The sequence below is a fragment of the Watersipora subatra genome, chromosome 9 (genome assembly GCF_963576615.1).
Source record: "Watersipora subatra chromosome 9, tzWatSuba1.1, whole genome shotgun sequence".
Taxonomy (NCBI): domain Eukaryota; kingdom Metazoa; phylum Bryozoa; class Gymnolaemata; order Cheilostomatida; family Watersiporidae; genus Watersipora; species Watersipora subatra.
The window spans coordinates 58118870-58146391 of record NC_088716.1 but is presented as its reverse complement, the minus strand read 5'-3'; the positions used below and the strand labels follow the sequence as shown (position 1 = coordinate 58146391).

The window sequence follows — 27522 nt, the reverse complement described above, 5'->3', positions numbered from 1 at the left end:
AAATGAGTTCACGTTTATGCCTCGAAGACTCTTGGAACGCTGATATTTTATAGTCACTGTGTTATAAAAACAAAGTAAATTTAGTGTCATCAACTGCTTTTGTTAGAAGAAAAGATGTTAGTTGAGACATTCACACTTTTAGCTCTCACAACATTAACTCTGACTGTCATCAGAACCCGTTGTGTAGTGTTGCCTTCTATATGAAGCCCTGTAAGCAAATTGCATATGCTACAACACTAATGCATATTCAAAAGTAGTAAAGTCATTTTTGTTTTTTGAATGAATCACTTGCATCAGAAAATGTTTTTAGTATGATTATCTTCCCTTGTCACTATTTAAATAAGCCAGTTGCCAAGGCGATCAATTGGTAAATCTATATTTTGCTTGTTCACTGCAGTTTGGATATTGTTAGTTAACTGTCTAGTAAGAATCTAATCAGTTTCTGGTCAAAGGGCGACATTTTTGGAGCCAACGTAGTGTTTGAAGGTAGTTGGGGAGATTATACAGTATATGATGGTGTATCATACACCATCATATCATCACCATATACATGTAATATATATTCACAGCATTGTTTACTAATCGATTTTACTCCCATTGCTATTTTATAAGGAAGTGGAAATACTTACCTCGAGTAAATAGATTCAAAAATAATATTTTTGGTAGTTGGTGACATTAACAGCTTTTAATCTTAAGTGGGTTAAAATCTGTTCAATGAGGCTTATTAGTCTAAAGATTCCAACACTTAAAACTTTTAACATTTGAATGATTTTTATTATTGCACTGTTGCATCATACGAAATCACTCCGCTCTGGTTGGCCGATAGTACCGTACCACGTTTGATGTTAGAGTAATGATAGCTTAGAACGGCTACATCAGGAATTGTGTAAAGGTTTAACATATGATGAGGCAAGATGGGACAAGAAATGACGAAGCGAGATTGGGTAAAACGGCATAAGATAGAGTAGCAGATATTACGTGACAGTGACTAAACAACAGGTGAGATGCCTCGAGAACGGGTAAGACTAGAATATCTAACAATTGCATAAATCTCACAACATTGGATGCCTGTAGGTTTTTGTGATCACTTGTCGCTAGTATCATTCTAAAACCGATGGCACTATTTATACACAGACTAGACTGTGAGAGTAATCAGTTCATTCAGTTCCATGGTCAGTCCATATCGTAATGATAGTTACCACAAAATATTTGACACGAACATAGACAATTAATGGTTCATAAAATATTTCATGAACAAAATTATTATATTTTGTATAAATATAATACAGTTTGTAAAAACAACATGTATGTTTAATATCACTCCGCCATGTTGCGTGAATTTTCTCAAACAAAAAGTTCTGTCATAAAAGGCTGTTGGTGCTGTTACTACCTTCCAGAAGTCCGAGCTATCCAAACAGCGTAACTCGTATAGCCTTAAAGGTGAGCCCCATCTACCCTCTTGCCCTCATCTTGTATGTATTTATTTTGAACAAGAACCCAAAGCTTTTCTGGGCAGCAATATCTATACATATGGCTGAAGCTATAAAACAAACAGGAAGTAGGTCATATTAGCCTGCGTTCTTGCTTGCCCTACTGACAGACATTGAAAGCCTGTATACCACAAGATCATAATAAGATCCTAAAGTTTCAAAGAATTAAATTGACAGCTGGTTACTGATTGTACAGGTGACAATGGCATAGATAGAAGATATTAAACAGCGTAAATGAACTGACTCCAACGTTAAGCTGTACAAGAAAAAAGCTCAAATTCAGCCAGACCTTTTAATCACCCAAAATACTAATCTTATTGGTTGATAGGCAAAGGGACTCGAGTTGGCTACTTAGCCCTCGTCTAACAATGAAACAGAATAGAGTTGCGATGGTTGACACTGCCCTGAGCTAGTGTGCGTATTCAACAACTGTTTGCTCGAGAACCATAACTCACAGAGGGTGCACTGGTGCGGTTCTTCATCGTGTAATAGCTCGTGTCGTTTCATGCGTCTCTCCATTTTAAAACATTTGCCACACACCTTGCACTGGTGAGGCTTTGCGTCTGTGTGAACAAAGGCATGTTCCTTCAAGCCAGAAGCATATCGAAACTTTTTATCGCAGATAGTGCAAGCGTGAAAGGCAGGCTTGTGTGTATAGGAATGCTTCCTGAGACTATGTTTGGTAAAAAATTGCTTTGAGCAAACTTGGCAATGAAATTCTGCTGGATCAGTATGTGTTTTAGCGTGTCGCGCTAAACCGCCCCTTGAGGAAAAGTACTTGCCACACTCTGAACATAAACCCATACGTCCATCTTTGTACTTCTTATGCCTCGCCTCATGAGCAGTCAGGTGATATTTTTGCCGGAAAGCCTTTTCACAGATGAGGCATTTGTATGGCCTCTCTCCCCGATGAATACGTTCATGGATGCGACAGACGTGTTTGCTAGCAAATTTTTTATCACAAAAAGAGCACCCGTATGGTTTTTCACCCCTGTGGAAGAGTTCATGGAGCCTCATCTGTCGCTTGCAGACCTTTCTGTCGCAGATGGTGCACTGGTAGAAGGTTAGTGACCTGCGCGACTTTAGCACTCTGGCTCCAACACCTCCAAGCTCTTTCGATGCGTTTATCTCTACAAGACCAGCTCGTAACATTGAAACAGTTTCCAAAGTGAACAAAAGTGACTCAACAATTCTGCCCACTTTAGACAATGCTGAGCCATAAAACTGTCTACAAAAACAAGAAACAAACAGCAAATGATTGTAGAGATATGCACACTAGTAACCAAAATACACCTGACGCAGTGCACACAGCTACATAGCTGATATTCATTCATGGTGTGCACCAAAGAAACCATTAAAATAACGAAATAGATTGATATAGATCTAAAAAGATCTGGTCAAAAAACACAGCCTGGTAAAAACTACCTCATGATGTAGCTATGATCAAATCACATGTATCGTAACTCACCCTTTTTTGACATCATGGTGACATTACCATTGTCAAGCTTGGTGATGGCCAGTGGCACAAAGTTAGGTGTTGAGTAGCAGTGATCCCGTTTCATCGCCTCATTGAGGATAGTTGGCACCGGCCGATCTGCGGATGACTCGGAGGGGCGACTCTGCTGAGTGAGGTCATCCTCAGACTTTTCCGGCACTTCTAGGAAAATAACAGCTTCAAAAGTATGATAAATATACACACACGAGCTCATTATTCATCCAATGTGCTAATCGACAAGGTTTGCCATGCTATGATGTGAACCTAGGTGCTGTCACACTGTCGTGTCTCAACATTGACACCACAGCAAGATGACTTTGTACAATCACATAATACATTGGATGAAACAACTAACAGGTGAAACCTGAGCACTCTGGCTCTAACAACTTCAGGTAACTTTGATGCATTTATCTCTACAAGACCAGCTACTAATACTGAATCATTTTTTAAAGTGAATAAAACCATAGAGTTATCTCCCCCTAGAGTGATAACTACACGAGGGTTTCCGGTGCCAACAAGGAGCGTTTAGGCCACGCCCCTTTTTTGTGCTAGTCAGTCGTAGTGATTGACTAGATCAATAACATCAGCCATGAAAAGGGTTAAACAAGGATCATGCATTTCCAGTTAAGATAGTAATTAATGTTCATATTAAAGAAATGATGATTATAGTTTATTACTCTAATATATGCTTATTATTTAAAGCAATTCAATACCTACCAGGGATCGCTAAACATATTATGGAAATATTTACTTTTCCGTATCTATTTCCATAAACATAAATATTTCCATAATTTTAGAGAAATGGATATGGAAATTTTATTTTAGAAATATGGAAATGGTATGGAAATGAAAATAATACGAAAATGAAGTAGGGAAATGTAATGGAAATAATATGGAAACGAATTATGGAAATACTATGGAAATGAAGTAGGGAAATGTTATGGAAATGAATTATGGAAATGAATTATGGAAATGAATTATGGAAATGGAATTAATATGGAAATGAATTATGCAAATTTTATGGAAATGGAAATAATATGGAAATGAATTATGGAAATGTTATGGAAATGGAAATAATATGGAAATGAAGTAGGGAAATGTAATGGAAATAATATGGAAACGAATTATGGAAATACTATGGAAATGAAGTAGGGAAATGTTATGGAAATGAATTATGGAAATGAATTATGGAAATTTTATGGAAATGGAAATAATATCGAAATGAATTATGGAAATGTTATGGAAATGGAAATAATATGGAAATGAATTATGGAAATGTTATGGAAATGGAAATAATATGGAAATGAATTATGGAAATGTTATGGAAATTGAATTAATATGGAAATAAATTATTGAAATTTTATGGAAATATAAATAATATGGAAATGGAAATTGTGACATAGGGCCTACACGTAATCCCTGATACTTACATGACTTGCAAAGGCACTGAATAGATAGTGTTAAGTAAGTGAGTTAATGCAATCAGTTACTCATAGATAAGATAGATAGTCATACTGGGGTTGTATTACATTAGTGTGATGGGAAGCTAATCGACTGCCATCAACTATGAGCTGTACTACCCGAGTTATAAAAAAGTCTTTGGACAGAAAATTTATTTTTATATAACATTTATTTACCATTCTAACTTTTAAACTTCATAACATGAGAAAATATTTTTAAGCAGTTTAAAAGAATTAAGAGGAAAAAGAAAACAACTGTAAAGGTTTTCAAGCTTTTTCAAACAACTACAACTTTTAAATTTAATATCATGAAAGAAGTGTTTTGTTGAAATACATGTAAATTAGGAAGAAAAATAAAACTGTAAATGTGTTTAAATGTAAAATAATTAGCAAGTAATGGCTAAATATAATCTGTTTAGCTGTGATTACAATGAAAAATTATTTGATAAATAAGGTAATAAAAAAGTCTATTTTATTTTCATATAATTATAATTTGATATAATTAAGTATAATTTATTTTTATTTAACATATAACAACATTTGCCACTTTAACTTTCAAACTACATATTATGAGAAGTGTTTTGTGTAATTGAAATAAATGGAGAGAAGAGAGAAAACAAAAACAACTGTAAATGTTTTCAAGCTTTTTCAAACAACTACAACTTTAAAATTTCATATCATGAAAGAAGTTTTTCGTTGAAATGAATTAGGAAAAAAAATGAAACTTCAAATGTGTTTAAATGTGAAATAATTAGCAAGTAATGGCTAAATATAATCTGTTTAGCTATGATTACAATAAAATGATTTAATAAATAAAGTAATAAAAAAGTCTATTTTATTTTTAAATAATTATAATTTAGTATAATTAAGTATAATTTATTTTTATTTAACATATAACAACATTTGCCACTCTAATTTTCAAACTTTTTGCTTGCTTACATCAAGCAAGGATGACCACTAACTAGTGGACATCCTTGCTTCAAGCTAGTCTATGCATTTGATTGATATGTATCAAAATCTAATATTACATGCAAGGGCTGTTTGTGGACTGTGGTGTCAATGAATCACTCTATCACCATACAATGTCAATACTTTCAGTTGATGGCAGTCGATTAGCTTCCCATCACACCAATGTAATACAACCCCAGTATGACTATCTATCTTATCTATGAGTAACCAATGATATACAGCCCCCTATGTGGGGGCTGTATATCATTGATTGCATTAACTCACTTACACTATTTATTCAGTGCCTTTGCAAGGCATGTAGGTATTGAATTGCTTTAAATAATAAGCATATATTAGAGTAATAAACAATAATCATCATTTCTTTAATATGAGCAATAATTACTATCTTAACTGTGGAAATTCATGATCATTCTCATGGCTGATGTTATTGTTCTGTCAATCACTACGATTGACTAGCACAAAAAAAGGGGCGTGGCCTAAACGCTCCTCGTTGGCACCGGAAACCCTCGTGTAGTTATCACTCTAGGGGGAGATAACTCTATGAATAAAACTGACTCAACAAATCTGCACACTTCGGACAATGCTGAACCAAAAACTATCTACAAAAACGAGAAAGAAACAGCAAATGACCGCAGAGACATTCGTGTTAGTAACCAAAATAACTTTTAGTATGAACACCTGCTATCACTCGTCACTCCTTTCAACCAAAAACTTACCAGACATGTCTACATCTGCTGCTGATGCCTCACCAATATTAGAGACAACAATACTGGAATGTGTTGGCTCTGTGCTCATATTCTCTGGACTCACAGCTCTTTGAGCGCCTTCCTCCTTTAGAGGGCTGCCACCCTCTTCACTAATCACGACGGTGCTTGCTGGCTCATCTACGAACACTTCGGCAGTGACGGCGGATCCTTCCAAATCCAGCAGGTTGGAGCTTACTTCAACGACTCGCTGTGTCCCATCCGAGCCGCTCACTGAGACTAGCATCTTATCCGATATGCTAAAGTCGGTAATCGTATTTTCTTGTATTGGTGCAGTGGTATCTCCTGGTTGCATAGGATCATGTTGTGTTTGGGGAGCGGCTAATGTTGATGGTGATGTGGCAGGCTGTGAAAGCAGAGATCTATCATTCGCTGGGAGCTGCACCTGAACAGGCATCGCGATGCCCTTTGAATCCGTAACTACCAGTAAGGACTTATTATGTAGAGCTACAAAATATTTTTAAATATCAGTCAGCCTTGTGGAAGATCTGTTGGCTGCTTGATTTGTATTAGCATCGTGTGCAAAGTTCCAATAAACATACTCTAAACAAATTTCTTTAAAAAAAACATCCACCAGGCTACTCAAGACATTGAAACAAGACATACGTGATCATCTCTTACCTATTCCTAAGCAAATACAGAACTGTATCGATCCTACTAAAATGCTATATCCAGCAGGAAAATAATGTAAACGCGAGAACTACACAAGTAAAATAATTTACAACAAGAACGTATCTTGACCACTTCTTTTTGAGGCTGTTTGTGAGCATAACATGTTAAACACTCCTAACATGTTATACGTTATGAACAGAACATGTTATGCACTCCTAACTTCCTAATAATTTATTGTTGAACATAAAGGAGCTGAGAAGTCAAACATTCATTAAACAGCGAAACAACTGATAAGAGTTAAGATTGTATGATGCTAGTAGTGAGTCAATCGACAACTTAAATCAGCTATCGACAGGGTTACTACTGCAGTTATGACTCGTAGTAATGTATAAATATTATGTCATCCTACCTTGCTACCAGACTAAACAGCAACTGTATTCAAATAACATCAAGCGTGGCTACAATACTCTAATAGAGTAATTCCTAACTAATTAGTCATATTTATTTTCTATCTATTCTTTACACCCAAATCTAAGTGTTTGTTGGTTTGTCTGTCCGTAATCATTCGTATGTCCAGTTATAGCGATTGAAATCTTGGAACAAAAAACCACTTCGCACGAGAATCGAACTAGGAAACACCAGTTCAGCAGACAGGAGCACTATCCACAACGCCAAGCGGCTACCTGGCCATACTATGAAAATATTGTGTTCATACTTATTACGCCTAACAATTATTAATGGTGATTGTTTAAAATACGTACACTTTAGCTAACAAACTTGAGCAGCTAGAACAAAAGTATGAGCTCAGACTTCCCCAAAATGCTATAATAAAAATATGTATAGCAATTTCTAAATGCCCGGAATTGCTCGGGTGATGAAGTTTTTGTACAAAAAAATTATTTGTACTTAACATAATTATACAATATTTACAATTCTAGCTTTTAAAGTTCATGCCATAAGAAAAGTGTTTTATGCAGTTCAAATAAATTGAAAGAAAAAATAAAACAACTGTAAAGGTGTTTAAATGTAGAGTAATTAGCAAGTATTGACTAGATGGTCTGTTTGGCTATATTAATTACGGTGACAAACGATATGGTACTGATATAATTAATAAGAACTCAAAGAACTAAATAAAAATCATGAATATGCTGAATTAATAATAGCAGTGACTAAATCGAAGTATGTGTATAAAAAAATGTTACTGTGGCTGCAGAAGCTAGTCGTATTAATAGCTTTGATGGACGATACTGGTACAATAGTATTGCAGTGAAACGCATGAGGGAACTCGGGTTTATATTTTGTAGATTTAGCGATTGCCTTTAGGAGAAACCGAAAATAGGAGTGTAAGGGTGCATTTGAAATTGAAACGGCACATTTGAAAATTAGAAAATGAAATAATATAATAATTAAATAAAATAGGAAATGGAATTTTAAATAGCATTTGAAAAATTCAAAAAAACAATGTAAAAGGTACCATTAATTAATAATAAATAAAAAGTACATATTTAGTTTGTAACCTACAATCGTGATAAGGATAAAGAGTTGAATGTGGAAAGAATGGCTTGGCCTAGTGGTTACATGCGCTTAATTGTAGACTTGCGAATTAAATGTTGTGAGTTCAAATTCTATGCCGAACGGATATTTCATTACTAAAACTATTGCTATAAATGGATAGAAAATTGACAGACACCAAGATTTATAGATACAGCATAAACAAATAATACAACAGAAATGAACAAACACCTTCATTTAAAAGCTATAATGGTAAATATGTTTTATGTCAATTGAAAGTGAATTTTCCGTGAAAAAACTTTGTTAACGCCAAGCATTACAGCAATAAAATGAGTAATTAGCGTTGCGAGCCTTACAAGCTCTGAATAATTATTAGTTCTATTAATGTAAAAGCCTAGCAGCGATAGCCCATCAGCGATAGCCTAGCAGCGATAGCCTAGCAGCGATAGCCTAGCAGCGATAGACTAGCAGCGATAGACTAGCAGCGATAGACTAGTAACGATAGGCTAGTAACGATAGACTAGTAACGATAGCCTAGTAGCGATAGACTAGCAGCGATAGACTAGTAGCGATAGACTAGCAGCGATAGATTAGTAACGATAGACTAGTCATGATAGACTAGTAGCGATAGACTAGTAGCAATAGCCTAGCAGCGATAGACTAGCAGCGATAGCCTAGCAGCGATAGCCTAGCAGCGATAGACTAGCAGCGATAGACTAGCAGCGATAGACTAGTAGCGATAGCCTAGCAGGAATAGCCTAGCAGCGATAGCCTAGCAGCGAAAGCCTAGTAGCGATAGACTAGCAGCGATAGACTAGTAGTGATAGCCTAGCAGCGATAGACTAGTAACGATAGACTAGTCATGATAGACTAGTAGCAATAGACTAGTAGCAATAGCCTAGCAGCGATAGACTAGCAGTGATAGCCTAGCAGCGATAGACTAGCAGCGATAGACTAGCAGCGATAGACTAGTAGCGATAGCCTAGCAGCGATAGACTAGCGACGATAGCCTAGCAGCGATAGACTAGCAGCGATAGACTAGCAGCGATAGCCTAGCAGCGATAGACTAGTAGCGATAGCTTAGCAGCGATAGACTAGCAGCGATGGCCCGGCAGCGATAACCTAGCAGCGATAGCCTAGGAGAGACAGCCTAGCAGCGATGGCCCGACAGCGATAACCTAGCAGGGATAGCCTAGCAGCGATAGACTAGCTGCGATGGCCCGGCAGCGATAGCCTAGCAGGAATAGCCTAGCAGCGATAGCCTAGCAGCGAAAGCCTAGTAGCGATAGACTAGCAGCGATAGCCTAGTAGCGATAGTTTTCACACAAAAATATCGATTTTAAAAGCTAAATCAAATGCCAAAGAATCGAAAAGACTTGGAGGTTGATCAACTGAACTGTTACAGTGTCTACTGCCAAGTTTGTTGTTTGCAGTAATTTTATTACAAATGCTTCAAAAATGCCTATTTGAAAGTTTGTCAAATGCACATGCAATATAAATATTGATTGAATTGAATGCAATTCTAAGGATATGTTAACAAAATAATTAAAAATATATGAATAGAAAAGGATTAAAAGTTGGGTTTGCGCATGAAATAAGCTAAGGGTACTTGAATGACCAGTGAGTGTCACATCAAGAGTAAGAAGCTGTAGAGGATAGCTACAGTGTAGCACTAGGAGAGATCATGATTATACTCTCAGAAGACGTAACAAGTTATCGGATATGAGACGACTACGGAGGCTACACGTTATTTGAAGATGATTTTATTATTACTGATGTAGATAACAATGTCCAGATATCTTTACTATTGAATAGTGTTAAAGATTAGCTAAGATTAGCTTATTACTAAAATTAGCTCAGTTACAAGCTATTTTAAGAAATTGTCTTTCTATGATACGGTATTACGAGATAGAGAGCTTCACACCAGCAGTATTAGTTATCATTGAACTTCACAGAGGAAAGTTGTTTATGTTTGGTTTACTGGCATTTTGGTGAGATCATTTTCTTGATAACAAGGATAGCTAGTGGTTCAAAATCTTTTCCAGCTATTCTGCTCTAATCTCAGCTTTATTGCTAGATTTAGATGTCTATGGCTAGTTGATACATGTACATGTATGTTGGATATTAAAACCTCGTCGAATTAAATGAAAACGACACAAATTTAAAGCATGACTATTATTTATAGTAAATATAGCCATGCATTGAATTTAGTGACTTTTAAACAATTTTTGAAAGCGTTTAAAAATTATCCTAAGGCAAAATTTTTAAACGCTTTCAAAAATTATGCTTAGGATTATGCTACCTGATATGTACAGTTATGACCAGCGTCTAAATGCCCTTAATGCTGAGGAGCTAAATGTATTTTTAGGTATTAGCTGTTTAAAATATACCTATACTTGTATATTTAAACAGGCCAATGTACAAGGTACATATAGGCCAATTTAAATAGGCCAATACCTTGTACCGTAAGAAGCCATCACTGCCTAGCCACAGTTCCTATGATTGAACTAGCTGACCATATTATTTATTTTCTTTAACAAAATCATTTATGGTTAACGAAACTTGGTCATGGATGTAGCCATATCCTAAGAAATCTTAATGGAATAAGAAAAGTACAGTGGAACCTCGGTTCTCGAACACAATCCGTTCCAGAATGTTAGTCGAAAACCGAGTTGTTTGAGATCCGAAACAGGTTTTCCCATTAGAATTAATATATACAGTGAAACTCGGATAACTCAACCTTCAAGGGACCGAGCAAAAGTGTTCGAATTATCAGAGTGTTCAAGTTATCAGAGCACTGTCACAAGTCCATGTATTCACTTATTTATTAGTAGATACATGAACATATACAAACTATAATATAAATCAAAAGCACAAATGGCTTGTTTCAAATCAAATGCTTCTAATGTAAAGTTTAAAACGTTTTTATCAAAAAGTATAGAGATTTTTCTATCACTTGAGATTGGTTTGTTGTTTGAGGTGATGTTATTGCCAGGACGTTTTTTAGATTGACATTGGCAAAACTTGATCGTTGCTGAAATGCTCAAAGAAAAGACATCTTTTTCTTTTGAGCGTTTTACCCACGATCAATTTTGCCGATATTTCTTGAAGTTTATGGAAAGATTACCTTACTTTACCTGGGATTCGTTAAGAGCAACACTCCGAGGCAGTTCAATTAAAAGTTTTACGAGGTTTAACAGTACATTGTATATCACTCACGCTTTTTGAATGGATACTTATTGAATGTACACACGTATTCTGTGTTTAGGTCAAACGATGAATAGTTTTTTTAGCTAAGAAAACGTATACGTTTAATAAAAACAAATTTTAAGACGTTTTAAACATTCAACATTCCGACGTTGATTCAACACGGAATCAACGTCGGAAAAATATTCGTCACGGGCTAGCCGGGTCACGCACTCAAGGATTTTCGCCACGCACATACAAAACAACATGCGATTTTTGTTTTGTATGTGCGTGGCGAAAATCCTTGCGCCCGTGGCCGGGCCAGTCCGCGCTATTCATCGTATAGCAGTATAAATCAAATTTCACTAAACCTTTAGAACAGTCGTTGACAAAAATATTTTGCCGATGGAGGTAATAACGACGCTTATGAAGTACGAAAAGTTGAGGTTTACCTCTATGGCTTGGAATAAAGTGATTTTCTAAAGCGATAGCAACCGTTTCGGTAGCCGTTGGGCAAAAAACAGTTCGTTATAACAGTGTTGAATTCGAGTTATATAGAGCCATTTATCATTGCGTGGGAACGGACCAAGCAAATCCAGTCGAGTTAACCATGTGTTCGCTATATCCGAGGGCGAGTTATCCATGTTTCACTGTATAAGTTTTAATCCGTTCCAACACCCTGAATGTTTACCTTTTTAGTAGTTTATCCATTATTTTATGCATGAAATTGCACATTAAAATGCTGACCAACAAATAAAAAGCAATGTATATCTCAGAAAATGTTAAGCAAAATGGCAAAGACACAAATAACATAAACATAAATGTAACTCAGGCTAATCGTACGTTCACGTTGTCGTAATCTTCCATACGAAAGATTACGCTAACATGAACATGTAAAAATAAAAAAAAGGATAAAGAAAAGAATTATGAATAGGATTTTTTACTCGGCTACAGGATGTTCTTTTCTCTTAATATATCTATCCAATGACACTTGCTTCTGCCTTCTTTTTAGCACTTTTCGGAAGTGGTTCATGATAGTGTCGTTAAAGTCATTGATGACTCTGGTGGCTGCAGCTTTATCGGGGTGGTGTAGTTCGACGAAATTTTGTAACTCGGCCCATTTGCTACACATTTGTTTAATATCGGACAATGCGACCACAGTTGGTCACGGAGAGAGCGATCTACATCCGTACGCCGCTCAGCATCCCACCCTCACGTACGCACTCACGCGTTGTACCGGCGTTCGAACTCCGAGTTTTGTTTGAACTACGAAGCAAGAATTTCTCGAATTTTTTGTTCGGACTACGATTTGTTCGAACTGCAAGTCATTCGAAAACCGAGGTTCGACTGTAATTAATACAAACACCCAACACAGCTGCTATATTGGAAAATTATTGAGAGAGAAACTACCTTCTGCTAGAGGGCCGGAGTTGTAAAGAGACATCGCTGTAAACTTGTGTCTAGTAGCCTTGAGAATGCTCTTCCGTTTTTTTGCTTTTGCTGCCAGTTGTGTAGAAGAAGTCGAAGGTAATTGCTTTTCACCACTAGCTTTTATAGTTGTAAACCTTCGAGACATCCTTCTACTAACTGGCTTGTCAGATGGCTTACAGAGAGCTCTATCATTTTTCAGTTTCTCTACGCAAAAACAATTGGAACCAATCAATCGTAATATCAATAGTCAATGGATTTGCACGGAAGCAACACATTAATATGCAAAAAAGCAGGAATAACAGTCACAAGGAGTAAAGCAAAAGTTAGTACGGTGAGAAACTAGTACTGAAGCATTATTCTAGGTGGAGCATATGATGAACTAGGTACAGATGTTAGTTCTAGGTGAAGCATATGATGGACTATGTACAGAGGCTAGTTCTAGGTGAAGCATATGATAGACTATGTACAGATGTTAGTTCTAGGAGAAACATATGATGGACTATGTACAGATGTTAGTTCTAGGTGAAGCATATGATGGAGTATGTACAGATGTTAGTTCTAGGTGAAGCTTATGATGGACTATGTACAGATGTTAGTTCTAGGTGAAGCTTATGATGGACTATGTACAGATGCTAGTTCTAGGTAAAGCGTATGATGGAATATGTACAGATGCTAGTTCTAGGTGAAGCATATGATGGACTATGTAAAGATGCTAGTTTTAGGTGAAGCTTATGATGGACTATGTACAGATGCTAGTTCTAGGAGCAACATATGATGGACTATGTACAGATGTTAGTTCTAGGTGAAGCATATGATGGACTATGTACAGATGTTAGTTCTAGGTGAAGCTTATGATGGACTATGTACAGATGCTAGTTCTAGGTGGAGCGTATGATGGACTATGTACAGATGTTAGTTCTAGGTGAAGCTTATGATGAACTATGTACAGATGTTAGTTCTAGGTGAAGCATATGATGGACTATGTACAGATGTTAGTTCTAGGTGAAGCATATGATAGACTATGTACAGATGTTAGTTCTAGGTGAAGCGTATGATGGAGTATGTACAGATGTTAGTTCTAGGTGAAGCTTATGATGGACTATGTACAGATGCTAGTTCTAGGTGGAGCGTATGATGGACTATGTACAGATGTTAGTTCTAGGTGAAGCTTATGATGAACTATGTACAGATGTTAGTTCTAGGTGAAGCATATGATGGACTATGTACAGATGTTAGTTCTAGGTGAAGCATATGATAGACTATGTAAAGATGCTAGTTCTAGGTGAAGCTTATGATGGACTATGTACAGATGCTAGTTCTAGGTGAAGCGTATGATGGACTATGTACAGATGTTAGTTCTAGGTGAAGCATATGATGAACTATGTACAGATGTTAGTTCTAGGTGAAGCATATGATGGACTATGTACAGATGTTAGTTCTAGGTGAAGCATATCATAGACTATGTAAAGATGCTAGTTCTAGGTGAAGCTTATGATGGACTATGTACAGATGCTAGTTCTAGGAGAAACATATGATGAACTATGTACAGATGTTAGTTCTAGGAGAAGCGTATGATGGACTATGTACAGATGTTAGTTCTAGGTGAAGCGTATGATAGACTATGTACAGATGCTAGTTCTAGGTGAAGCATATGATGGACTATGTACAGATGTTAGTTCTAGGTGAAGCATATGATGGACTATGTACAGATGAAGCATCGTTCTAGGTGAAGCATATGATGGACTATGTACAGATGTTAGTTCTAGGTGAAGCTTATGATGGACTATGTACAGATGCTAGTTCTAGGTGAAGCATATGATGGACTATGTACAGATGTTAGTTCTAGGTGAAACATATGATGGACTATGTACAGATGTTAATTCTAGGTGAAGCATATGATGGACTATGTACAGATGCTAGTTCTAGGTGAAGCATATGATGGACTATGTACAGATGTTAGTTTTAGGTGAAGCTTATGATGGACTATGTACAGATGCTAGTTCTAGGAGAAACATATGATGGACTATGTACAGATGTTAGTTCTAGGTGAAGCATATGATGGACTATGTACAGATGTTAGTTCTAGGTGAAGCATATGATGGACTATGTACAGATGAAGCATCGTTCTAGGTGAAGCATATGATGGACTATGTACAGATGTTAGTTCTAGGTGAAGCGTATGATGGACTATGTACAGATGCTAGTTCTAGGTGAAGCATATGATGGACTATGTACAGATGTTAGTTCTAGGTGAAACATATGATGGACTATGTACAGATGTTAATTCTAGGTGAAGCATATGATGGACTATGTACAGATGTTAGTTCTAGGTGAAGCATATGATGGACTATGTACAGATGCTAGTTCTAGGTGAAGCATATGATGGACTATGTACAGATGTTAGTTTTAGGTGAAGCTTATGATGGACTATGTACAGATGCTAGTTCTAGGAGAAACATATGATGGACTATGTACAGATGTTAGTTCTAGGTGAAGCGTATGATGGAGTATGTACAGATGTTAGTTCTAGGTGAAGCTTATGATGGACTATGTACAGATGCTAGTTCTAGGTGAAGCGTATGATGGACTATGTACAGATGTTAGTTCTAGGTGAAGCGTATGATGGAGTATGTACAGATGTTAGTTCTAGGTGAAGCTTATGATGGACTATGTACAGATGTTAGTTCTAGGTGAAGCATATGATAGACTATGTAAAGATGCTAGTTCTAGGTGAAGCTTATGATGGACTATGTACAGATGCTAGTTCTAGGTGAAGCGTATGATGGACTATGTACAGATGTTAGTTCTAGGTGAAGCATATGATGAACTATGTACAGATGTTAATTCTAGGTAAAGCATATGATGGACTATGTACAGATGTTAGTTCTAGGTGAAGCATATGATAAACTATGTAAAGATGCTAGTTCTAGGTGAAGCTTATGATGGACTATGTACAGATGTTAGTTCTAGGTGAAGCATATGATAGACTATGTAAAGATGCTAGTTCTAGGTGAAACAGATGATGGACTATGTACAGATGCTAGTTCTACGTGAAGCATATGATCGACTATGTACATATGCTAGTTCTAGGTGAAGCATATGATGGACTATGTACAGATGAAGCATCGTTCTAGGTGAAGCATATGATGGACTATGTACAGATGTTAGTTCTAGGTGAAGCGTATGATGGACTATGTACAGATGTTAATTCTAGGTGAAGCATATGATGGACTATGTACAGATGCTAGTTCTAGGTGAAGCATATGATGGACTATGTACAGATGTTAGTTCTAGGTGAAGCGTATGATGGAATATGTACAGATGCTAGTTCTAGGTGAAGCATATGATGGACTATGTAAAGATGCTAGTTTTAGGTGAAGCTTATGATGGACTATGTAAAGATGCTAGTTCTAGGAGAAACATATGATGGACTATGTACAGATGTTAGTTCTAGGTGAAGCGTATGATGGAGTATGTACAGATGTTAGTTCTAGGTGAAGCTTATGATGGACTATGTACAGATGTTAGTTCTAGGTGAAGCTTATGATGGACTATGTACAGATGCTAGTTCTAGGTGAAGCATATGATGAACTATGTACAGATGTTAGTTCTAGGTGAAGCATATGACGGACTATGTACAGATGCTAGTTCTAGGTGAAGCGTATGATGGAATATGTAGATGCTAGTTCTAGGTGAAGCATATGATAGACTATGTACATATGAAAACCTGAGAGAAACAACTATAACTTACCGAGAATTGCACCTGGATCTTTAGCATCATGCAGTTCGTATGCCTCCGAGCTGTTGTTAGGTTTAACTCCTGCAGAAATGAAACAAAAGCTGGCCATAACGATACCAGTTGATGGATTTCCAACAAAACGAAAAGAAAGCAAGATGTTCTCAGTCTTGCTCTGACAGCTTCCCTTTTGCCTCCCTTGCCTTTCATAAACTTATAACTCATTGTCAGCGAGAGATACAGTGCACTTAGCCTGGGCATGGTTCTATTGGGGGGGGGTGAGGGAGAGAGCCTGGGACACATAGCAACACCCGGGGTAGACACCTATAAAAGTCGACTTCTGCAGTCGCTAATATGACAATCCTTATTTCCGAAGGAGTATCATGTGACGGTCTTATTTATGATCTAAGCGAGTATTACGTATTATTTTTAATATGGATCGGCAGCAAACAAACGCTGGTTGGTAAGTATGAAATGTTGGTTGCATAATAAATCAATCAATGGGAGTTATATTATTTCATATGTTTAATTAATTGTTTTGATTTAATTATAATAAAAAATTAAATCAATTAAATAAAAAATTTTCACAATAGCAATACAAGCATAGCAAACGAATAGCAATAGAACAACAAAAATGTTAGTAAAGAAAAGTTTATCTAGTAAAAAGCAATAAAAGCAGAGTTTTATTTTACTCGCGAGTATTATGATTATTCGCGACAGTTATTATGAACAACTCGGACATACCACTGCACAACGGTGCCATCTGAAAGCAAATACTCTTTCCGAAGCCAGTAGGAAGAACTATAAATTGGTCAAAACCTGCGATAATATGTTGTAAAGCTTGAGACTGTTCTGGTCTCAGTGTGACCATGCCTAGCTTTGATAGATGATTTTTGAATCGATACATTTTCTCATCAGTATATGAAATGAAACTGCAAACGTGAAAACGCAAGAGAATTGTAACCTATGGTTTTTATCGTTTTGCTATCAAAATGGGGTATTACGTAACCACCCAGCTTATCAAAAACATAGGGCCTTTTACTAGATCAAGTCACGTGGCAAGGACGATAGGCTTTTAAACGCGCCACATCGAATACATCGTGAGATCTGAATCTAATGACACGCTTCCATTAGTATCAGTCTGAGCGTGATATGTAACATATGTCGCTCATTTTGCAGAAGTTATCTTACCTTTTTCGCTATGTGTCCCAGGCTCTCTCCCCCACCTCCCCACCTCCCCATCCCTCAAGAGAGCCATGCCCAGGCTACATTGGACTACCCTTAAATTCAAACATGGCCGTCGATCTGATGCTTGTACCTATAGCCTAGAAACATACCGTAAAACAAAAAGGCTTATCACTCTGTTCCCAGAATCGTATATTGTCCAAACATTTTGTCTACGCTACTCTAAGCTGATATCTTTTCGTATTAAAAACTAATAAAAATATTTGAAACGCTTACAAAAATTATGCTTAGGATTATGCTACGTCATATGTACAATTACAACCAGCGTCTAAATGCCCTTAATACTGAGGAGCTAAATGTATTTTTAGATATTAGCTGTTTTAAATATACCTATACTTGTATATTTAAACAGGCCAAGCATGACTATTAATTTATGGTAAATATAGCCATGCATTGAATTTAATGATTTTAAACGATTTTTAAAAGTGTTTAAAAATAATCCTAAGGCATAATTTTTAAACGCTTTCAAAAATTATGCTTAGGATTATGCTACCTGATATGTACAGTTATGACTAGCGTCTAAATGCCCTTAATGCTGAGGAGCTAAATGTATTTTTAGATATTAGCTGTTTAAAATACAGTCAAACATGGATAACTCGTCCACGGATAGCTCGAAAAAATGGTTAATTCGAACATTTCCTTTGGTCCGTTCCCACGTAATGATAAATTGCTATAGATAACTCGAATTCAACACTGTTAATTCGAACTGTTTTTTTGCCCAACAGCTACCGAAACGGTTGTTTTCGCTTTAGAAAATCACTTTATTCAAAGCCATAGAGGTAAACTTCATCTTTTCGTAATTCATAGGCGTCGTTATTACCACCATCGGCAAAATATTTTTGTCAACGACTTTTCTAAAAGTTTGGTGAAATTTGATTTATACAGCGATACGATGAATAGCACGGGCTAGCCGGGTCACGCGCGCAAGAATTTTCGCCACGCACATACAAAACAAAAATCGCATGTTGTTTTGTATGTGCGTGGCGAAAATCTTTGAGTGCGTGACTCGGCTAGCCCGTGATGAATAGTTTTCCGACGTTGATTCCGTGTTGAATCAACGTCGGAATGTTGAATGTTTAAAACGTCTTAAAAAATGTTGTAATTAAACGTATACGTTGTTTGAGCTACAAAAAACTATTCATCGTTTGACCTAAACACAGAATACGTGTGTACATTCAATAAGTATCTATTAAAAAAGCGTGAGTGATATAGAATGTACCGTAAAACCTCGTAAAACTTCTAATTGAACTGCCTCGGAGTGTTGCTCTTAACGAATCCCAGGTAAAGTAAAGTAATCTGCATAAACTTCAAGAAAAAACGGCAAAATTGATGGTGGGTAAAACCCCAAAAGAAAAAATTGTCTTTTCTTTTGAGAATTTCAACAACGATCAAGTTTTGCCAATGTCAATCTGAAAAACGTCCTGGCAATAACATCACCTCAAACAACAAACCAATCTCAAGTGATAGAAAAATCTCTATACTTTTTCATGAAAACGTTTTAAACTTTACATTAGAAGCATTTAATTTGAAACAAGCCATTTGTGCTTTTGATTTATATTATAGTTTGTATATGTACATGTATCTACTAATAAATAAGTAAATATATGGACTTGTGACAGTGCTCTGATAACTTGAATGCTCTGATAATTCGAACACTTTTGCTCGGTCCCTTGAAGTTCGAGTTATCCATGTTTGACTGTATATCTATACTTGTATATTTAAACAGGCCAAGGTACAAGGTACATATAGGCCAATTTAAATAGGCCTATACCATGTACTGTAAGAAGCCGTCACTGCCTAGCCGCAATTCTTATGTAGGGATGGATGGTGAACACTGATATGCTAATATCCTATCATCCATATCGAGTTTCACTTCTATAATAGCTTTTTTGTATGAAATGGACTCGCAATTGTTAAAATAGTTACTACATTTTGGTTGTGTTTTGTCATAGTGTTTTATCTCTTACAAAACCATGTTGATTTGTGTACCTTCAAAAGATAATTTGTTTTTTTAAGGATTTAGAAGCGAGTGTATTTCAGAAATAGTCAATTGTGCTGCCAGTTCAAACACCAAGCTGACACGTGTTGTCATAACGTTACAGCACAGTGTGACAATAGCAAATGGTTATGTCATGTAAAATGCCATCCATTAAATTCCTACTTACCCATAAACCACTACACCTTATACCAGACACCAACATCTCAACAATTTACATTATTGTAAAGCGTTGTGCAAAAAGAGCCTTTTCTTTCAATACATAATTTACGTTACTATTTTTGTTATCTGTCTCATTGTCTGATTGGTTTAAACAGCCTTGATAAGGGTAAACAAAGTTAAGATCTCTCCATCTACTCATTCCGACTGAGATAATAACTAATACCAAGTATTTTGTGCTGTTTAACTTGCAGCTTTAGCAGTGGGCAGCACGGCAAAAGTTTAGCTAGCAAACACTCAATAAAAGACACCAAATGCTCAAAACTGTGAATTTTGTCCACGAGTGGTTTAGAACTGCAACCTTTGTTAACACCCCTCGACTATTTGCTCCCCTCCTAATACTGAATACAAACGCCAGTAACCTTCCATTCTACCGAGCGAAAACATATTCTCGTGAGAACTCATCAAAAAACTTACCGGAGAGTACAGTGACCAAGGCTTCTTCACACTTATGCAACTGTTTTTTACCAAGGTAAGCTGTGTTATTAGTCCAGTGCACAAGCATGTGCAAGGATGCAGGATGGTAAAGCAAGACAATTCCACGATAACCAGCCAGTTCTGATTCCACCATCTATAGCATCAAAAATACTAACACTTTAGCATTTAAAAAATTCCATGTGTTGATTTATCAGAGAAGAATGGGGGCCCCAAATTTTGAATATCTTGTGAGTAAACTGATACAAGCATGGAGAGTTGCTGCCACCTGGTATCTATATGGCAGCAAACAATCACCAGCCTATTGCTCATTGTTAGACTGTGGCAGCTTATCAAGTACATAAAATGCTCCAGTCTATCAAAGCATTTAATAAAACCTTTAGAAGACAACTCCAAACTATTATTATCAATAAATCCATCAACAATCAGTTAAACAATCAAAGCAATAAGGTAAATACACCAACTTTAGCTTAAAACGCGAAAGCAGCTATTCATGTATGTATGCACTAGCTATCATAATCTTACTACTCCCTGGAGTCCTGGCGGGTAAGTACAAGTACTACAATGGTGTGTTGTTTGACTGCATGCATGTCGCTGTTTTAGCAGTTGTCGAAAAGCAACAATTGATAAACTATCAGTTTCAGTAGCATCATTTTATACATACACAACTCAATTTCCGGCAATGCATGGGTAATAATAACAGCTTATAAACAGTGGCAGGTAATGGAGTTCCCATTGGCAAAGTTGATTAGCAAATCGCTAATTTGTGTAACTTAAGTCCGCAACTTATGCTTGTGTATATTGCTAAATTTACTATAATACGAGTCGTGAGCCATGAAGGCTATGAGCCGTGAAGCCAACTCGCGTGACATTACGCATTACACAAAATCGTTATGTGACCAACATATAAGTATGTTAACCAATGTAGCAAGTATGTGTACATTTATTCTATTGTGTCGCAAGTGGGCCGTGCGGCGTAATGGGTTAGCTTGCCTGTCTCTAGACCTGGAGGATCCGAGTTCAAATCCAGTGTGAATGAGATTTTTCATTCTTAAAACTATTACTGAACAACAGACAAACATTAGGATTTACAGATATAAGTATATAACGTTTTATTTGACATTGGTAATATAGTCAATAATGATAGGTTTTCATTACATGCCAAAAGAAAAATAATGAAAAAACAAAACTCAGGAATTATTGTGTGAGTTGAACGAATATGTTTTAAAAGTAAGTAATCTAATAGTACTAGCCGAATGGTTAGCATTACACGGGTAATAAAATAATTACCCGACGAATTTCAAAAATTTAGTTAGTAACTTACGTTAGTCTAAATCTTTACTATAATAAGGGCGGTGAAACCAAATCGGCGTTACGACGCGTGATAACGTTGCGTCAGTTATGCTAGTATTTCAGAAGCGGTGCACAAAGGTGAGCACAATTAATAATTAGTATCACCGACTGGACGTGTGGCGTAGCGGGACATACAGACAGACAGTGTAGCGGGACAGACAAGTAAACTTGTCTGAAGAACTGGAGGTTTTGAGTTTAAATCGAGTGCCAAATGGATTTTTTGTTCCTAAAACTATCGCTATAGCTGAACATCCAAATGACAATGGCTGAGATTTATATACAAACATTAGGTTGCGGAGGCATCAGGATACTGAATTACAGGTTGTAGTAACAGAAAGTTCATAAACTGAAATATGCGAAGGTGGATGTAGTATTTTGATGTGACGAAATAGAAAACGATGTTGGTCGTGTGTGCAAAGATAAATATAAATATTCTGGGCATAGGTCATGCAAGATTTTTAAATCTGTCACACAAATGCGGAAACGAGCAATTTTGGGATAAGGCAATATGTTCAAAGATTCTGTGATGTGATGGGTGGATGTGTGGTGAGCTAGAATATGCAGTACCCAAGTCTTAGCCTAGGTTTCTGTAAGAGGAATATCCTTTTCTGCTGTCGATATGGTGGAACAGGGAAATATATATTTCAATGCCATGAATCAGATGACATTATAAATTGAAAGTAAAACGACAGTGCTATCTTTCTGTTTATGAAATATCTGCATTTCCTCAAAGAAACATGATCAACTGCAAACATTATCAATATGTTTGAACCATGTACATGCAAGTCACCTAAAAATCAACGCAACACTTTTTCAAAAGCTGATCATGCTACAAAATTACTTACATGATCTATCAGTGGCTGTGATTTGTTGACACTTTCCATGGTAAGACAATCATGCAGCAACAAGCAATTGAACTTTCTCTATAAAGAGACAAGACCAATGTCTAATCTACTATATCAAAATTGTAAAAATGTGCTTATAAGGTGCTGCTCTTTTCATGTACACATAACATATTCATTACTTGTTATTTTACTATGAAAACATGTATTATATATTAGTGATTCTGGCTTCTTTAAGCATACTTTAATGAATAGTTTTGTGTCAATTTTTTCACTTAACTTAGTTTGCTTACGCGAAATCCTTTAAGACTATAACTGCATTGACCACAATTCAATTGCACTACTTTTTGCAACAGGTGAATATGTTCTGTTAACTTAGATTTTTATGTAACTAGGTATATGTCTTTGCACTTGTCAGTGTACATACTGCTTAAAGTGGGCCTTCAATATTCAGTTACTCTGAGTAACTTAGTAACTGAGTACTCAGTAGTACTCAGTAGTACTGTAGTACTCAGTAACTGACTAACTTACTCAGTTACTAAGACATACGAGCCTGCCAACACTGTCTGATTTGTACTAACCCACTACTCTAAACATAATAGTTCTTTTTAATACTGCTTGATTTCTATCACCGGTTTTAACACATCTATTATACTGCACGACTGAAACTGCACGCAAACCATATATCATATGAAAATAATCCATCTACATGTATATATAGAGTGAAAACGCAAAACTAAACGCTCAAAACAATGGGCCGAATAAGCTACAGAGAGAACTAAGCAGTAAAAACTTAAACATCAATGCATTTCTAAAATAAACGCAATGAACATAATATTGGAAACGTACATCGTTGTAAGAAATAGCTCTCGTGCACAACGCACACTATAAATATTTACATTCTTGAATATTCACATCGGGCTTGGTAGTTTCGAAATCTATCTAGATTTTTGCGGATAACTATTGCGGAGCGGTTTATGGACGACTAGTCCTCCAGTTTACAACTTGATTCGTCCATAATATTTTCAACTGAAAAGTTTAGTTCAGGGAGTAGCCAACTCCGATATTTTATGTACATAGAGCCGATTAAATGCAAAACGATCTGGGTAGACTGTTTTACTGTACTAGCACTATTTAATGACATAAATGAGTCATTAATAACATACATGTTGGCCACATGTTATAAAGAAGAAAGTAATAGAATGTAATAGATTTGTTATAGCTGTTGAGCCAACCACAATCAGCTCTAAAACAGCTTGTGTAGGTAGGTGATCTGGTTTAAAAATTAGTTGAAAGGTATTTACACGCTTGTATTAAAAAAATTGCTAGGCCAACTGAATGAAATTGTTCTATTAGTATGTGATACCTAAAATGAAATTGTCTTATTAGTTTGTGATATTTAGTTGTATTGACATTTCACTAAAACTCGATACCGACAGGGAAGGGAGTCAGACCACTGGATATACACACAATATGCCGTTGCTTGGAAATATTAAGACAATGACAAAGAATTAAGTAAGACCAAAAGATAGACATACGATACACACAATGAGGCGTACAGATAGCAAGCCACACCAGCAACAAGACCTCTGAAAGCATCCAAAGTCCAATAATTAGAAAGCAGCAACAAGCTAATTAAACACTCCAAACAGAAAATAATCAATCACAGAAGATGAGCTAATCGCATATCAGAGAAACCACCAAGAGAAGTTGAAATCCATTTCTCTGCCAGCTAACACTAGACATTGACAAAGTAACTTGAATATACAATTTCATTAATCTGGTGAATTTTCGATGACCTACCCAAAGACAGTCCTCTATCAATGAGTAACCTCAGTAACCTAAAGACACAACCCTGAACACTTATACATCTACCCTCAGGCTCATGAAATGCCTATAAAAGAGAACAATTATCATAACTACTCATGTTCTCATATTGCAGTATGAGAATGAACTATTATAACAGTAGTCCATTCTCATTTGACATTGAAGCCTTGTATATGTACTAGACTGATCATTGGCAGACATGGCCATTGGCGTAAGATGTATATTTTATATTACTTAGCTTGTACTACTTCTTGTTAACTTTACTTTATTTTAAAATTTCGCTGCTTATGTGTTAGGTTTTGGTTATGGGAATAAAGAATATTTCTATTGCTACATTAACATCTGAGAACATAGTTAGACTATTAGACATAGAGCATAGTTAGACTTGCACTAAAGATCTGGGTCAAGTTCCATAAATTAAACTCTCAACTCTTGACAGCCATAACAAAATAAGGCAGCTTGCCTTTTATTAATCAACCAATCATAGAAGCAAAGTCTGTATGAATTGATAATATAGTAGTTACTAATTAATTATGTTAGTGCGGTGTTCGAGTGAGTAAATTACACATAACAATCTATACAATTGACCAAAACAATAACTTTCACTCTAACTTAGAAAAACAAACTGACTCTTGATTCTGTATTTAGGCTAATTATTGACAACATTCATGTTAACATCTAAAAGCAGAAGCCTTAGTGCTTTTTTTAGAATTTGACCATAAAAGTAGACTAACTCTGACACTCCTAACATCACTTCATTAAAATTAAATAAAGTTTAACTTTACACAGACTACATTTTTTATTATTCCCTCGAATTTATTCTTACTCAACCAACTTCACTTGTGTAGCAGCAGATTGGTGGGAGATTAATAAGTACTCATCTTCAAGGCAGAAAGCTAAAAGTAATACCCAAACTATAAACAATAACATCGAGCATGTAATTGAACCAATATTATACGCTAAATGCTAAGTTTCGGAAGAATCATGCTTTCAAGTCACAATTAATATATTCCACAGACTTTGATTCATCTAATTCTTATCTACGACTCTAACATACAAGTTGAGGTACTTGTCCTTGGCTTTGAAAAATTAGTTATAATTATTTTATGACATGCCAAGAATAAAAAATTTACAGAATTATAAGAAAAGCAACATATTAGTTGATTGGATTTTATACTTACTCAGAGATAGCAAGTTAAAGTAGGAATAAAGAAGTGCTATTCCTTAATCAGGGTGTTCTGACATTTCAAAGGGTTCTATGATAAAGCATTAATTATTATTATCACTATTATTATCACTAATATATTATAACAATCGTTACTATAATAAAAGGGGTGTCTGTTCGTCTGTCTAAAGCCATGCTAAAAGCGACAAAAAAATTGCCCGTACAAGAATCGAACCTGGAGAGTCAGAATTGTAGGCAACCATTACACCACTCTTGAGCCCTAAATATTCCGTGGATAATTCTCCATATACTTATTACTCATGACGATCTCTCATGGTGCGCCGGACTGCTGAACATACTAGTATATTATAATAGTCATAATATTATAATACTATGATTACTATATACCCATGAGCTTATGATGATCATTGCACTTTTATTAATGTAGCAGTTCAATTTACGCAGTATAGGTTCACCAATCTAGCAGAACAGTTTGCTGTTGCTCAGCTGTTTCTAGGCGATGTGAAGCAAATCCTCCAGTAACTCATGCAATAGACACCTTTGAGTGTTTTAATCCTTTTCATCATCATTGCACTTGCTTTCTACTTTTATCTATGAAAACTTTTCTTTATTTGCTTTTATTCACCTTGTTATCTACTACTCTAACAACGTCAATATGTTCTGTATTAGTGTTATTCTTATTGACAACTATTATACTATTAGGTATCTTTGTTGTTATCAAAAAAGACGCGAGAATATCTTTAGAATCTTTTTTGCTCTCAAGAATGATCTGGCTTTAATCAGTAACCATAATTCTGAGTGTCAAATCTGTCAAATGCCAACTCAGTTATTGTTGTTATTATTATCCTAACCTTAATAAAAGGGCTGGTCTCTTTTAAAACTTCTATAAACTTCTGTATAAATAACAACAATTGCTTGTCTGTTCATTTGAAATACATTACAAGATCAGCCAAATGAAGTTGAATCAACATCAGCAACCAATATATTAAGCTACTAATATTAACATTTATCAGCTCTACGGATAAACTACCGATTATCCATAGATAATCCATAATAGATAATCCATAGATTATCAGATAAAAATTCGGCTGACTATTAATAATACTAGGGCAACAAAAAGCTATTCATGGACTCGATGGCAAAGCTAACACCGGTGCTGCTGGCGTATCCCAACCTCAAGGTTGACCTTGTGGTAAAAGTTAATTCAAGTCTGGTACACATGTCTCAAGTGTTGGTAGAAATGCTGAATCAGATAACTTTGAGTCAAGATATCAGAGCTTATGCAGTCACATAATTTCTTTCCTGATTATGTTAGTATCCTGGTATACAGTCCAGCCGACTGGTAGCACCACATTCGTATCCCTTTACACAGACCAGCCAACTGGTCCGACCACATCCAAATCCTTCTATACAGACCAGCCAAAGGTTAAGACCACATTTGTATCCTTCTATACAAACCAGCCAACTGGTAAGACCACATTCAGATCTTTGTATACAGACCAGCCAGCCGGTAAGGCAACATTTGCATTCTTGTAAACAGACCATTCAACTGGAAAGACCACATTCATATCCTTCTATACAGACTAGCCAACTGGTAAGACCACATTTGTATCTTTCTATACAGATTAGCCAACTGGTAAGACAACATTTGTATTTTTCTATACAGACCAGCCAACTGATAAGACCACATTGAACAAGCATTTGTTAGTTGAATGTTCATTTTCTTTCAAGCTGGTTTTTCACTATTTGTTTGTTACACAACAG

At 36.1% G+C, this 27522-nt stretch overlaps 1 protein-coding gene across 3 annotated transcripts; it reads right to left on the bottom strand.

The window, feature by feature from the left end:
• Nucleotides 1-1270: 1270 nt before the first annotated feature.
• On the bottom strand, nucleotides 1271-23674 carry LOC137404147 (uncharacterized). 3 transcript variants are annotated; one of them, XM_068090300.1, is made up of 8 exons: nucleotides 23595-23674; nucleotides 22749-22826; nucleotides 20533-20686; nucleotides 16671-16739; nucleotides 12899-13123; nucleotides 6131-6625; nucleotides 2959-3147; nucleotides 1271-2620 (listed from the first exon to the last, which is right to left on the bottom strand). In XM_068090300.1, exons 2-8 carry the CDS (start codon nucleotides 22785-22787, stop codon nucleotides 1842-1844), a joined length of 1950 nt encoding a protein of 649 aa, XP_067946401.1. In that variant the 5' UTR covers nucleotides 22788-22826; nucleotides 23595-23674; the 3' UTR covers nucleotides 1271-1841. The 3 variants fall into 3 exon arrangements, with proteins under 3 accessions (XP_067946401.1, XP_067946402.1, XP_067946403.1); XM_068090301.1 differs by having other exon boundaries at nucleotides 2959-3144; XM_068090302.1 differs by lacking the exon at nucleotides 12899-13123.
• Between the last annotated feature and the right edge of the window lie 3848 nt (nucleotides 23675-27522).